The sequence below is a fragment of the Wyeomyia smithii genome, chromosome 1, assembly GCF_029784165.1.
Source record: "Wyeomyia smithii strain HCP4-BCI-WySm-NY-G18 chromosome 1, ASM2978416v1, whole genome shotgun sequence".
Classification (NCBI taxonomy): Eukaryota; Metazoa; Arthropoda; class Insecta; order Diptera; family Culicidae; genus Wyeomyia; species Wyeomyia smithii.
In genome coordinates, this window is record NC_073694.1 from 6,859,353 (window position 1) to 6,874,683 (window position 15,331).

At 39.1% G+C, this 15,331-nt stretch overlaps 1 protein-coding gene across 2 annotated transcripts in view; it reads right to left on the minus strand.

Annotated features, from left to right (window-relative positions):
* The window catches only part of LOC129719685 (katanin p80 WD40 repeat-containing subunit B1), a 47,922-nt gene that overhangs the window by 18,477 nt on the left and 14,114 nt on the right, over positions 1–15,331 (minus strand). For both annotated transcript variants that reach the window (XM_055671084.1, XM_055671077.1), the window contains exons 2-4: positions 10,904–11,031; positions 8,666–10,845; positions 8,520–8,594 (exon numbers count right to left, since the gene is read on the minus strand). In XM_055671084.1, the coding sequence (XP_055527059.1) occupies positions 8,520–8,594; positions 8,666–10,845; positions 10,904–11,031 (2,383 nt within the window). The remainder of the gene's footprint in view (positions 1–8,519; positions 8,595–8,665; positions 10,846–10,903; positions 11,032–15,331) is intronic.

The window sequence follows — 15,331 nt, forward strand, 5'->3', positions numbered from 1 at the left end:
TAAAATCCAGGAAGCGCATGTTCTATAATCGAAATACGCTGGCAGGGTTATCTCTAAAAGTTTATGAAATTTGTTATTTTACGTAAAAATAAACCAAAATATTTTGTGTAACCACACTGAATACAAAAAATGCTTGCGTTGAATATTTTTTCAAGTAAGGCGATATTACCAAGTTATTATACTACCTGCTACTAAAAGATGCTTTTTTTCTCTTGGTTCAAGTTGACAGCTCATTCTGGTTCATTTGACACTCCCACAGCTTCGTATCCGCTTCTCTCTCCCAGACCAAGACTATGCTAAAACACCTAGGCTTGAAAAGTTAATAATTAAATACTCATAATGCACGAAAATCGAATTACCCGCACCCGACCAGTTTAGAATTTTTCAAACTCTTACCCGACCCGAACCCGAAGCCTTGGTATTTAAATTACCCGTACCCAACCCGAACCCGTTAAATATTTTATGGCGTTATCCGAAACCAGACCCAAACCCGTTGGGTACGGGCCGGGAGGGAGAAACGAATACTACACTCGAAACAGAGAACACGCACATGCGACGTTTTCTAATAGCGTGTAACTATCTTCTTGCTGTAACACATGCATGACTCAAATGAAATTTGTAGAAACATCAGGAATACTGAATGTGCAAATTTTACAAACTAACTTTCCGAGTCTGTTTTTATTTCAATTTGCCATTGTATAAAAGTTTCTTCAGAGTTTTGAGTTCGACCGTGATGAAGTGTGTTCGAAATTGTAACCAAAGCCTTAAATCCAAAGAAGCGCAAGTTTGATAATCGCAGTACGCTAGCATGATTGTTACTTAAACCTTATGAAATTTATTATTTTACGTCAAACCAAACCAAAACATTTTGTAAAATATATATATTTCCGAGCAACGCGATACCGTTCTGTTATAACAATACTCATTGCAAAAAAAAATTTTTACGCGGGTTGCTTTTCTTAATTACTCAAAAACGGTTCAAGATATTGACCTCATTTCATTCACATTTTCCGTTTTAGGCCAACGGTGATCCTTTATCCGTTTTCAAAAAAAATCACAACTTTTGGTGTAAATACTGAAAATTTAAAATGTTGAATTTCGGTCTTTAGATTGACCGCTATCATATTCAAACGAGGTTCAAACACTTTAAAACGGTCTTTTTTACGCGATCCCATACAAATTTGAAACGCATCCCTCGTGTGAAAAAAGGCCTTACTGTATTTTACTTAGTCCACGAAGGAAGTGAGCTCCGAGGTGAAGTTCATTTGACACTCTTTTGCGGGGAGAGGATCGCATTTTTGGCCAGAACCTGAATAGCATCTGTCTAGTTTTAGCTTAATTTCTGTTAAGTTGGAGCTAAATTTTATTCAGACTCAATTCAGTTTAGTTTAGAATGAAGTCAACTTCAGTATCAATTACGTTTCAAGTGCAGGTCAGTTTCGATTTTCAACTGCTTTTGAACTGGACTTAACTGAAATAGTAGTTTGGAGTTAGTTTTAGTAGTTTCAGGTCGATTTCACTTCAATTTTATTCCAGTTTCAAAGTTTCAAATTTACGGAATGCTTGTAGATCAGCTTTAGTTCGGTTTCTGATTAGAGTCAGTTTAGTTTTAGTTCGGTTCTAGTTAAGGTTCAGATCAGTCAGAATTCAATCTCAGATCTGGATCTGACAGACTGGAAATTTTGTTTAGTTCAAATTAAGTTTAGTTTCCACTCAGCGGGATTTCAAATTAATTTTCGTTCGCTTTTTTTTTAGTTTCAGTTTAGCTCCAGCGTTTAGAATAAGTTTTCGTTCGGTTTACTATTAACTAAACTCAGAATCAAACAAAGTTAAGCTTAATTTTACTGGATCAGTTTCAGTTTGATTTAAATCCAGTTTTAAGAAGAACCAGATAATTGAGCCGTTTATTTATTTTTATATTATCATCGATTATTAAGAGGCTAGAGAGAGTATTTCCCAGAAAATAGAGAATAACATTTTATATGACCTCTGTATTTGTCTTTTTCTAATCTCTGAAATGCTTAATTAAGTTAAAATTCACACCAGCATTTAGTTAGAGCTGTTTGAATTTTCACAATTTTTCTCCTCTCCTTGCCACTTTTAGAACCTTGCGATCGAAAGACAAAAGTTTACTTACTTTACTTTTATCGAAACATTCCTCCTAGTGGCCCCCAGTTTTCCAGCTAAAAAATTTCTAAGTCCCAGACAATCGATTTTATAGAAAAAAAATTTTTTCGAGGTCACATCAGGTCTCGATATTTTATGCATTTCTAAGGTATCTATCTAAGCATTCTTCATTAGAATTAGAACTAGAATTTTGATATTTGGCTTTGAAACAAAATAGCGTCGAAAAAACATCGAAAATTTCTGATTTCTCAGAAGTTCAAAATAGCGCCATTGTTACCCCTTAAGTTGAAACATGGTCAAACTCGGGGAAATTTCATCAAAAAATCATACATAGAAGCCAAGGCAAAAAAAATGTTGCACTGTTATTTAAACAGTAAGTTCTTTGCAAGAAAAAAAACTCGTAAGAAAAAATTCTAGCAAATTTTGGATAACTTTTCAATAACAAATAAATGTTTTTAACGCGTACGATAAAAAACGGTTTTGTTTTATTTCGGGCCCCCCACTTAAAACTGGGCCTCGGGCCCCCACAATCGTAAATCCGGCTCTGCCCGCGAGTGATAATTTATATCCTTGGTCTGCAGAAAATTAGTTTAGAAGGTCATGGATTTTTTGTGGTACTGGCCGAGGACCGTAACTCTCTGAAACGTAAGTATCGCTGGATAAGTTATTGATTAATTTCAGTAGAGTCTCGTTGTGGTGAAACTCCTCACTGAACTGTTTACCAACCAGAAGCTCTTGACCTTTTGAACAAGTTTGCTGAAGACCGCAACTTTCTAGGTCTTCGCAAACACGGCGATATCTACTTATTCTAGGTGATGCTAAACTTTTTGAAAGATGCTGTATTGTTAAAACTGAGTGTTGCAATTCTCAGTGAAAAAAATCTACACTCACGGCGGTGTATTGTGGTAGTGTATCTTATTTAGTGAACCCAAGCGCGAGTTATTCTCGTAATTTGGTTATGACCAGAGGCGTCTCGTCCACCTGTTCAACCTGCATAGGACAAATAGACAATTTCAGAACAATTACTCGAATTATTTCTCATTCGTAGCATGGATCTGACATCATTAAGTTTTCTTGTAACCTTAATGTTATTTCGAACATTCGAACATTTTTTTGATTTTCAATTTATTTCCACCGATTTCAATTTCTATTTATTTCTCCACCGTGAAGAATATAACCTGGCTAAACTCACTCTACACTACTCAACCCACCCGCAACACAGCTCACCCGTAATACAACACAACACAACGAGATAAGCAGTAATGACTACCGTTTGTTCAAATCATTTATCTGAACTAGCATTCATTCAAACACTTCTCTGCATTTTCAAGTACTATAGCGTACGCAGCCAGTTATGTACATAAAGCGTGCACCACTACTAATGCGCAGCCTTGCGTAAAAATGACATTTGCGGTTCAAAAATTATGTTGAACCAAGCCGATGGAAACGATACCGCCGACGCCGACCCCCACGCCCACCATTCTTTGATGTTCGTTCATCGAAATTTGAGAGAGGCCGCGAGAGTACACAGCTCTCAACGCTCAAGCGAGCGTCAGGTCGATGCAAAGCCGAGAGTGCAGCGAAGGGTTTTCATGTATTTCCTCATTGATGACATTATTCTTCACGTGAGAAAAAAAGTGTCGCGCAGCGCTGAGTGCGATACAAATGAAAAATCGAACAAATTCATTCATGGTTATTGTAGATGTAGTGGTGTTTTTTCGTTGATGTGTGGTTTCGATTCAAGCCATTTTTCTCGATGTTGTTCATTCAATAACTTGAACCATAGTATGGTAACTAGAATGGTACAGTACATGTTTGACTGCTCACGTTACGGTTGCTTTTGATTTGTTTGTGACGGCTAAGACTACCATTGCTCCATCTTTCAAATTTCTGTTGCTTTCTTGTGTGAAATTTCGATCTCGTTTAAGGAACGATACGTGGTGAGTAAAGCTTAAAGGGCTATTCCCACTGCTTCCGTTCCGGGACCGGGCCGTGGCTGTTCCGCGTGTCGTCCGGGCTCGTTTGAGATTGATTGCATGCGTTCTTATGAACGCATTCACACCGACGCGCCGTGCCCAGACCGGGACAGCGTTGAGTTGCCGTCGTGCTGCCGCAGTGCGGGAGAAAAACTATCGTTGCCGACGATACTTTGTGTTGGCCGGAGAGTGCACGGAAGGCACTCGGGTGGATGCGTGTATGTTGTAGTGACATATTCCGCGCGGAGTGAGCTGCGGTATGAAAAAAAGAGAAAGACGTTCTTTCACATACACACATCAACATTTCTCAACCAGAGCGCAGCGCAGGCACGGTTCAAGCACGGCGCAGTGTGAATGCATGAAAAGTCCCGGACGAGCCCGGTCCCGGCCTGGTCCCGGAACGGAAGCAGTGGGAATAGCCCTTAATTACTTCATCATATCTCGCGTAATTTTTCAAAGGGACCTAAGTAACAATGACAGATTCTCTCCTCTCTCACTTTGTTTCGTTAATTACGTCGTCATTATATATATTTTCTAAGCTTTCTTCCCCTTAATCGAGAGATAGTAATACTGTCTTGCTTACTATGCATTGAGTGTTATGAAATATGGAAAAAATAACATAATTATTGATTTGAAGAGAAAGTAAACAAAGAGAGTCTCTCAATGTTAGATAGGTCGCTTTGAAAAATTACGCGAGATATATTTCAATTAATCATCACAAACTACCATATACCTACTGGAGATTGTTTGCGTGGATTTCCAGATGGACAACGTTATGGATCATTGCATTATTGAGCAAATGCTAAAGCGCCCGTTTGCCGCCAGAACCATGGAAGAAAAAATTAAAGTTATTGGACATCCGGTTCCTCGTCCACCTATGGAACAATTAAAATCCACGTATAAGTTGAAGGGGAAAATTATGTCCCGCAACTTTAATGTGTCATCGTATGACCAGCAATGGCTGTGTGGATCGGTGAAATTAAATGAACTTTTCTGCTGGCCATGTTTGCTTTTCCGTAGCGCCAATGAAAAAAATGTTTGGAGCAAGGAAGGATATAGTGATCTGAATCACCTTTCTGCGTCAATTAAAACGCATTCGAGCTCTAAAGATCACATAAACAATTCACTTGCCTCATCGATGTTCGGGCAAATGAGGATAGACGAAGCACTTGACCATAGCCGGCAGATCGCCCGCAATAAGCATAACGAAGAAGTAACGAAAAACCGGAAGGGTATGCGAACTTTAATTGAGATCACCTGTTTCCTTGGCACTCACGGTCTCGCCTTTCGCGGACATTATGAATGTTCCGATTCCACGAACAGAGGAAATTATAAAGACCTCTGCACGTTGATCGCTGCCAGGGATCCAGCATTCCAGGACTTTATAAATAATAAAGTTTTCAGCGGAACGTCGGGAGGAATTCAGAACGAGCTTATAGAATGCATTGAAAGCTACATGCTTCAAACAATTAAAAGAGAAGTTCTTGATGCTGAGTTCGTGTCCATTATGATGGATGAATCAACAGATTCGGCTCGGTTATCGCAACTATCTTGTACTCTGCGCTACTTACGGCCCGATGGTAAGAAATATTCATAAAATATATTTTGCAAATATGTTAACAAATAGTTGTTTTTTTTTTTTAATTCAACGAGGCTCAAACATTTTTTTGTTCATTAAAATTTTAGGAACACCAGTTGAAAGGCTCGTTAGATTGGCAGACGTTAGCAGTGACAAAACCGCCGCTGCGTTGGCCGGACACGTTGATGAAATAGCAGCGTATTTTGGTCTTGATGGTGACAAAGTTGTAGCTCAGAGCTATGATGGAGCTGCTGTAATGTCCGGGGACAAATCTGGAGTGCAAACATTGGTGAAGCAACGGTTTCCAAAAGCTGGATATATCCACTGCCGCGCACATGTGCTTAATTTGGTGCTACTTCACTCGTGCACAAATAACAAGAAATCAGCAAGGTTTTTCAACACGATCTCATTACTCGCGGCATTTTTCTCGCAGTCACCTAAACGCAGCGAGACATTAAAGCAATTTATGGAGACCCACATACCAAATGTTTGCAAGACCAAATGGTCGTATAATTCGCGTATGATCAAAATAATTGATTCGAATTATGCAGCGATTAATGAATGTTTAGGTGAGATTTATCTTGGCGACAGTGTCTTTGATGCTGAAACTTGTACTACAGCCAGAGGTCTTCACGCATTCATGCTTGAATTCAATACCGTATTCTTGCTCAAACTTTTTGCTAATATTTTTGCACATACAGATGTTCTGTATCAAATTTTGCAAACAAAAGAATTGGACGTAGTAGAATGTTTACGTAACGTCAAGGCTTGCCTCGCTTCTATCGAAGAGCTCAAAGCAGAGCATCATTTCTACAGAACGCTTAATGATGCAATTGATGTTTCTGGCGAAACGGTCACTGATAGCAACGGAGTCAATTATCGTCCCATATATGACTTTATCATTGACAAAATTATTGACGAAATGTCTAAACGATTCAAAGAACTAGATGAATACAAATTCATCATTTTGTTGAATCACGAAAAATTTGCCGAATTCAATGTCACATTCCCTACAAAGAATTTGAAAATGCTTATTTCGTACCATTCTAAATTCGATGAAGCGAAGCTGTATAATGAGCTGACCGTTCTTTACTCGCGCGAAGAGTTCAGAGGCAAAAATATATTGTATTCAATTTCGTTTATCCTTGGACAAAACCTGCATCAAACTTTCTCCGAAACGCTTCGGCTGGCCAGAATGATACTGACGGCGTCCGTCGAACGAACGTTTTCGGTTCTCCGACGGATCAAAAATTATTTGCGGTCTAAATCGGGCCAGAATCGATTATTTGGTATTATGATGATGGCTGTGGAGAAAGATTTACTCCATGAGATGATGCTGACGCCTTTATTTTACGACGATATTATCGACAAGTTTGCGTTAAAAGTAAACCGAAGGATTCCTTTGTTATATAAAAAAATGTTGATAAATAAAACTTTTAAAATCTGTTATCGAAATACTGTTGTTTTAATGTTGCAAATGTCGATTGAACAGGTGGCCCACTTGGTCACGCGTCGCCTCTGGTTATGACATCCCAGTTAATTTAAATCCTCTCCTTTTCCGACTCTAGATCGAAAAAAGAATGCATCCTTTCACTAGTGTTGAGTGACAAAAGAGGAAAAATCCTGTGCATCTGTAAAATTCAAAGCAGTTTGGTTTTCGTTAAATTTCGTTTCAGTTAAAATTAGTTTTAGGTTTGTTACTGTTGAAATTCAGTATCAGTTTAGTTTGAATGCAGTTCGGTTTCTGATGAATTAAAGCTAGATCAAGTTTAGTTTCGGTTCAATCTCAGGTCATTTTAGGTTCAATTTCAAACCAGTGTCTCTAATTTCTTCGATTTAATCTTTGTTAAAAGTAGATGTAGGCAAGTTTAACTGAGTTACTATAAAAATGCTATTGACATTTTGGCATATTGATGAGAATATTCCACGATAAACTTATAAATTAACGTTGATTCTTAGATGTAGAGTTTATGGGTTATAAGTTTTTCAACCAGGTCCTAGGCAATCGGGAAAGTCAAGTTCCTCAAGAAGTAATCATGTTTTTTTTAATTCAATTTTTATTCTACAGTCAATACCAACTACATTTCTATTTTTTTTTTTTTTTTGGAAAAAAAATGAGACATTCTATTCGAGCCTGTGCTATCGCACAAAAATGCCCTTCAGATTAAGTTTACTTGCAGTTCAATCCTAGATAAGTTCGTTTCATTATACATAATTCAGTCTCAACTCATTTTGAAAACATTTGCGATTCTATTTGAGTTTAGATTGATTTTACTAAATCAGAATCCACTTAAGTTTCAGTTCAGATTCAGTTTAGCTTCGTTTGTTTCAGATCAATTCAATTCAGTTTGTGCTCAGCCAAAATTATTCCACAAAACGTAGATTTAAAAAATTTGAACAGCTGACTCGTTGTAGGAGCTTTTGTATGAACATGAACAAGTTAGCATTCCGAGGTCAACTCAGTTACTAAAAAAGTGAATTGAGAACCCACGAATAATAACTGCCAAATTTTACAGTGCAATGCTCAAAAAAGGTGCAATCAAATGAATCAAAATTGTCTTTTAAACGGTGCTTGAGTAAGAATCATATTGTAATAAGCACCACCAAGCACTGCGCAAAACACTTTTCCAGCTGAACAAACAACTGTTACGTAAAAGATAGCACCCCTTTTGTGCTCGTTTTAACTAGGTTATGAAAACTAAACATTTAAATCCTCTCATCTGATCACGCAGCAGTGCCGAAACCAATGACAAGATAATTAGCTTAAGATGAACTTTGCATACGAGCTTCCGTCCCTCCTCCTGCTTTTTAATAATCGAATAAAACGGGGTACTTACAACTTGTATTCACTCTGCAGCAGCTCATAGATTTTCGGCAACAGCAGAACGCACATGTCCAACGTAAATTGTGCGCTATCGAGAGAGAAAAAAAAACTGTCAATCAAACGAACATTGTTAACCTCTCCAAACGGACTAAAACTTACGATTTCTCCAGAATAGCTCCGAGCAAATCAACCAGCAGATGCTGATCATTCATCCTAACAGCCACCTGAAGGGCCATTGTGACATCGCCGGACTGAGTGTACTTCCGTATGGCGGACAGCAGTGCCGTCCGGTTGGAGAGAGCTTGGAAGATGCTGTCGTGTTCGTTCATCAACAGTTGAATCTCGTACTCCTCGTTCGAACCCATCCCGCGGCCATCGGTGAAAGTCGCAATACCATCGTGCGACAATCGAATAATCGGTGCGTACGAATGGTGCTGCGGAAGCGAATGGGTGGCAACGGGGATTATCGATGCGGGTGGCGGTGGCGGCATCATCAGTGAGTCCCGGTCCAAACCGCCACTATCGGAGATGCCGATGTGGGTTAAGCTGTGACCGCCGACGGCGGATGTGTTGTGATGGATTATTCCGGCCCGACTCATCGTTGCGCTGGTGCTGTGCATCTCGGAGTTATTGTTGCGCTGGCGCAAGTCTAGCGAGGTTTTCGACCGGACGGGCTTCGTAACTATCTCCACCTTCACGTTGGCATTGTGGTTTGAGGCACTGCTGTACCGATTGGTGCCGTTCTTGTGGCTACCTATTTGTGCGGAGCTTTCGCTCTTGCGGATTTTACTACTCAGCGCGGTGTTGTTGCGGATCGGCGAACTGCCTCGGCTGATGGGCTTTTTGTAGATTACATGCTCTTCCTGGGCGAGTTTGTTCAACTCGAGGGTGCTTCTGGAGGTCGATATTCGTCTGGTTAGGTTGCTGGTGGTCACATTTCTTGCCAGCCCCACGCTTGGTTGCGAGGGACGTCTTTGCTGCGTTGTGGTGGTGCTACTGCTTGGTTCCGTTTTTTGTCTCACAAGGCTCGATTTTATCAGAGAGGTCGTGCTGGTGGAACTGGTTGTACTGAGGCTGGTAAGCTTCGGGGCATAATCTGGTGGTTGAGCGCTTTTGACGGGAAAGTCTTCTTTTTCCGCATCGGAAGGATTGTTTTTGACAGGGTAGTAGTCCAGATCGCACGAGTAGCCGGTAGAAGTGCTCATGTTAAACATTTTCATTTCTTCTTTGACCAGATAGTTGCTGTTTGTGAGAGGACTGGAAGAAGGCTGGGTTACCAAAACTGATGACGGTCCAACGGAAGCGATTGGTGAAGAGTAGGAGTTAAAATTGTTCGTTCCGTTTCCGTTTCGATGACTAAAATCGAATCCTTTCTGCGGCTCCTGTGCTAGCGCGGGTTCTTCCTCGTCAATCATTTCGATACTAAGATTAGGTGACATACCACCATTTTTATTGTCATCGTGGCCTTCTCCGGAAAAGCTTCGATCTCCGATCGATAGTCGCACCTTCCCGCTTCCTCGACTGAAGCTTTTCCGTGAGCTTTGATGGTGATTGAATGGCTGGTTCTGTGGATTGTAGAAAGGCTTGACCTGACTCAGATTCAACACATGTATCGAAACATTCCTAGTCTCGTACGTTCCACAAATAAGCTTCTGTCCAGCCGTCATCATGTCCCCTAGGAACGTCCACGTCGAATCCACATGGTCATACTCTTGGTCCGGTTCCCATCCGATCACAGAAATTCCAGCCGGCGTACCCACGAACAGGCACGAGCCTCCTTCGTCAAATGCAATACACTTCACCGTGTGTCCCTTCGAGTGTGTTTTGTCCGCCCGGGAAATCAACTGTTTCTTTTCCAAGTCATACAAATCGACGCTTCCGTCGTTTCGTCCGGCAGCCATCAGCAGATCGGACGGGTGATATTGAACACACATCGCCGGCGACTCTCCTTCGGAAAACTCCATAAACTGTTTACTCATTCGAATGTCCCAAATTATGACGCTTCCTTCAGTACCAGCTGAAGCAATCCACAGCCCATCCGGCGAGAACTTGACTGAGTTTACATGGGAAATGTGTCCCCGATAGCGCTTAATGCACACGCTCTGTCGGACATCCCATAGCCGTATCGAAGTATCGTGACTGCCGGAAACCACATACTCGCTGTACGGGTGAAAATCCAGCGTCCGGACTGTTTTCATGTGTCCGTAGAATGTTGTGTACTCCGTACCGGAGTGCAGATCCCATCGTTTTACCACCCCCGTATCGTCCGCTGAGTAAACATGATCATCCGAACAGGCAAACTTAACACAATCGATTGGAGCGTTATGGCCAGTAAGGGACTAAAAAAAAACTAATTCGTATAATTTATCTTTTTCAGCTATGAAAGAGGAAACTTACCATAAAGCACTCCCTGTGGCCGAACGTCCACAGGTTGACATTTCGATCCTGTCCACCGGTAACCAGGACCCGCCCGGTTTCGCCAATGTCCAAGCATGTTACTTTGTTGCTGTGCGCCTGAATATCATCTGAAATAGATCAACAGACAGACTCTCGTTTAGAGATTGCACACACAATCTATTCTCGTCGTAAGCTATTATGGCATAGTCGTTTTACCGCTTCGATTGCGTAAAACTTCTCTGCCTTCTCTTCGAAGCACCAAACGGCGTTTGTTGATTGAGTGATGCACATTCAAATCGAGGTGAGCCGACTGTACTACAGCTTGTTAAACAAAAGACAAGCAAAACAACACCCGACGAAACGGGGGAGGTTTTTTTTTTGTTTCATTTATTAATTGTCGCATGACACCGCGCGCGGTATGGCTCTTCCGAAACCGGCTGATCACTGGGAATTTTATGACACCACACCGCCTAATTTGGTACGCAACCTTGTCGCGTTGATTGTTGATCCGCTCGTGGACAAGTTGTACACACAGCCACGCTATGATCTTTGTGTGTATCGTGGCGTTATTAAGAAGTTGGGATAGTTTTTGGATTAGCGTCCTTGTAGATAGCACGATCGCGAAGATTGCAGGTTGTTAGAGTTAAGATGCTAACGATTTACTCACATCGGATTGGTGACTAGAAGGATTACCCCCTTGCAATATTTTGTCAGAGCAAGAGGCCTGATTCTTATGTTTATTGTATTCAGTGAAGAGAAGAACTATCAATTAGAACTTTTTCTGAGCCTAATTGGATGATCTTGCTATATTCTCATTTGAATACCCGTACTCTTTAGTGCACAGGTAAACTGTTGGTCCTCTTTAGAGCTACTCCAAATATCATTGGCCAGTTTAATGAATAGCAATTTATGGTCACCATCAGTATCGAATTGGTGTGATGCCTAAAGGCTGTAAATTAGTTGATTAAGCTACGCATCAAGAACCAATTTGAGTGATGCGTCATTTTGATCTGCCTTTACAAAAGAACTCAAAATTACCAAATATGTATCCCCAAGGAATAGACACAATTAATGTTTAGAGGCCGACAATCAACTCCAGTTGCCAAATTCGAATCAAAGATGGCTACTTTCGATTACTGGAAAACAGCTCAAAACGTTCAACTGCCAACCAATATATGTATTTCCGGTATCGGTATGATTCCAAAAGCCCGAAAATCGGTCCTAGATATAATTTTATTTGGCACTTTCAACATTCTTCTTTGGTATTCTTGGCATTTTAGACATTATTGGTTTTCTGACATTTTTATTGTTTTTATTTCTATACATTTCTGACATTTTTATTACTTCTGACGTTTTTCAACATTTTTGACACTTTTTGACCTTTTATAAAATTTAAAACTTTTTTTTTCGTGGAATTTCCGACATTTTTAAATTTTTTGCATGGTGTTTATGGTATGCTTAAATTATTAACTTATACAGGTCGGACTCGATTATCCGGAGACTCGATTAACCGGAAACTCGATTATCCGGAATTCGGTTATCCGGAATTTTAGACTCGATTATCCGGAATTTTATTTTTTTGATGTCCGTTTTCAATTTTTATTCCGAAATTTTGTCTTTGCCATCCCTTCTGGCATATTTGTTATCATTTAAGTCACTTACGGCATGTTTGGGACATGTTCGAATTAAGTGAAAATAATCAATGTCCAATTTATTTTGTTTTTTTTTTTGCTTTCCAAGATTTTAACTTAAAATAACCCCATTCATCTTGACAACGTGATTATTGTTTGGCTTGAGGAAAGAAGCCCTAGGCTTATGCGGAAAAATTATCATATGAGTTTTAGAAGCATTGGGAGAGATTTTCCTCTTTTGCAAGTAGGAAGAAAAAATATCTAAACTTTTCTGCAATCGACTGCATATGACACGAAGGCTTTTTCCTTTTACGGAAATGCTTGTGTCATCGCAGAACAATGACTTTGTGCATCCTGGAGGCAAATCAGGAAGATCTGAAGTGAATATGTTATACAGGATTGGGCCCAAGACAGAACCTTGAGGCACACCTGCTCTGACAGGAAATCTATCAGATTTTGAATTCTGATAGACAACCTGCAGAGTTCGATCAGGAAGATAATTTTTCAAAATTTTGATCAGGAAAATTGGAAAATTAAAAGTTTGCAATTTCGCAATCAAACCTTCATGCCAAACACTGTCGAATGCTTTTTCTATGTCTAAAAGAGCAGCTCCAGTGGAATAACCTTCAGATTTGTTAGCTCGTATCATATTAGTAACTCTGAGCGATTGATGAGTTGTGGAATGCCCATGGCGGAATCCAAACTGTTCATTTGCAAAAATTGAATTTTCGTTGATGTGTGACATCATTCTGTTAAGAATAATTCTCTCAAACAGTTTACTTATTGAAGAAAGCAAACTGATTGGTCGATAACTTGTAACTTTAGCTGGGTTCTTATCCGGTTTTAAAATGGGAGTAATTTTTGCATTTTTCCATAATTTGGGAAAATATGCAATTTTGAAGCATCAATTGAAAATTTTCACTAAAAATTCCATTGTGCTCTCAGGGAGATGTTTGATTAGTATATTAAAGATTCCATCGTCACCAGGTGCTTTCATATTTTTGAAATTTTTAATAATTGATTTAATCTCATTCAAGTTAGTTTCAATTATTTCTGCAGGTAAAAAATTCTGGGAAGAAATTGAATCAAATTGACGTGTGACTTCATTTTCAATTGGACTCACAAAATTCAAATTTCAGTTATGAACACTCTCAAACTGCTGAGCAAGTCTTTGAGCCTTTTGTTCATTGGATACAAGAAAACGTTCACCATCTTTTAAAACTGGAATAGGCTTTGAAGGTTTCTTAAGAATCTTCGACAGCTTCCAAAATGGTTTTGAATATGGTTTCAATTTTTCAACTTTAGTCTCAAAATTTTGATTTCTCAGAAGAGTAAATCTATGTTTAATCTCTTTCTGTAAATCTTTATAAATAGTTTTAAAAACAGGGTCACGAGAACGTTGATATTGACGTCTGCGGACATTTTTCAAACGAATTAGAAGTTGAAGATTTTCGTCAATTATTGGTGAATCAAATTTCACTTGAGCCTTTGGAACAGAATAATTCCTGGCATCAACAATTGCACATTTTAATGCTTCCAAAGCGGAATCAATATTCACTTCGTTTTGCAAATCAAGCTCATTATTGAAATTTCTCTCAATATGAGTTTTGTATCTTTCCCAATTAGCCTTGTTATAATTAAAAACAGAGCTCATAGGGTTTAAAACTGATTCATGTGATAAAGAAAAAGTTATTGGAAGATGGTCAGAATCAAAGTCAGCATGTGTGATCAAATCACTACATACATGACTTTGATCTGTTAGCACCAAATCAATTGTTGAAGGGTTTCTTACAGAAGAAAAGCATGTAAGACTATTCGGAGACAAAATAGAATAGTATCCTGAAGAACAATCATTGAATAAAATTTTGCCATTGGAATTACTTTGAGAATTATTCCATGAACGATGTTTAGCGTTAAAATCGCCGATTATGAAAAATTTCGAACGATTTCTGGTGAGTTTTTGTAAATCACCTTTAAAATAATTTTTGAGCTCGCGTGTGCATTGAAATGGTAAATATGCTGCGGCAATAAATAAAATCCCAAGTTCAGTTTGAACTTCAATTCCCAAAGTTTCAATAACTTTCGTCTCAAGATGGAAAAAGAGCATGATGTTTGATTCGGCGATGAATAACAATTGTAACTCCACTGCCGGAACCCTGAATCCTATCATATCTATGAACCACGTAATTGGGATCATATTTTAATTTTATGTTAGGTTTCAAAAATGTTTCAGTAATAATTGCAATATGCACATTAGTTACTGTTAAAAAATTGAAAAGCTCATTCTCATTGGCCTTCAATGAGCGAGCATTCCAATTTAATATTTTAATTGTTTCATTTAAAATCATTGCTAAATTTTAAATTAGAAACAATTTTAATAGTAAAATTTGTGCCTATTTGAATGGCTTCAAACATTGATTTTGCCTGCAACATGGCGTTCATAAGAGCGAACATTGCCTGTTGCAAAAAAGGAGGTTTACCTGCCGTAATAGGCCCCAAGCAGTTGACATTAGAAAAAATATTTTCGGCAGCAATATTAGCTGGAGTAATAGGTGTCCAATTATTTTCTAGCGTGTTTTGCTTACCCATATTAACGGTCATTTTCGAACTACCAACACTAGGCGGTATAATGTTCGAACTACCTGTAACCTGTGCATAAGTTAAACGGGTATGCAAAGGAGTAGGTAAACTATGCGTCACTGGTACGCTTAGAGAATTTTGTTTTGAAGTTGGTTTTAATTGAGAAATTGAATTTTGTTTACCTTGCCTTGCCTTAACAATTGCTAAACGGACTGGG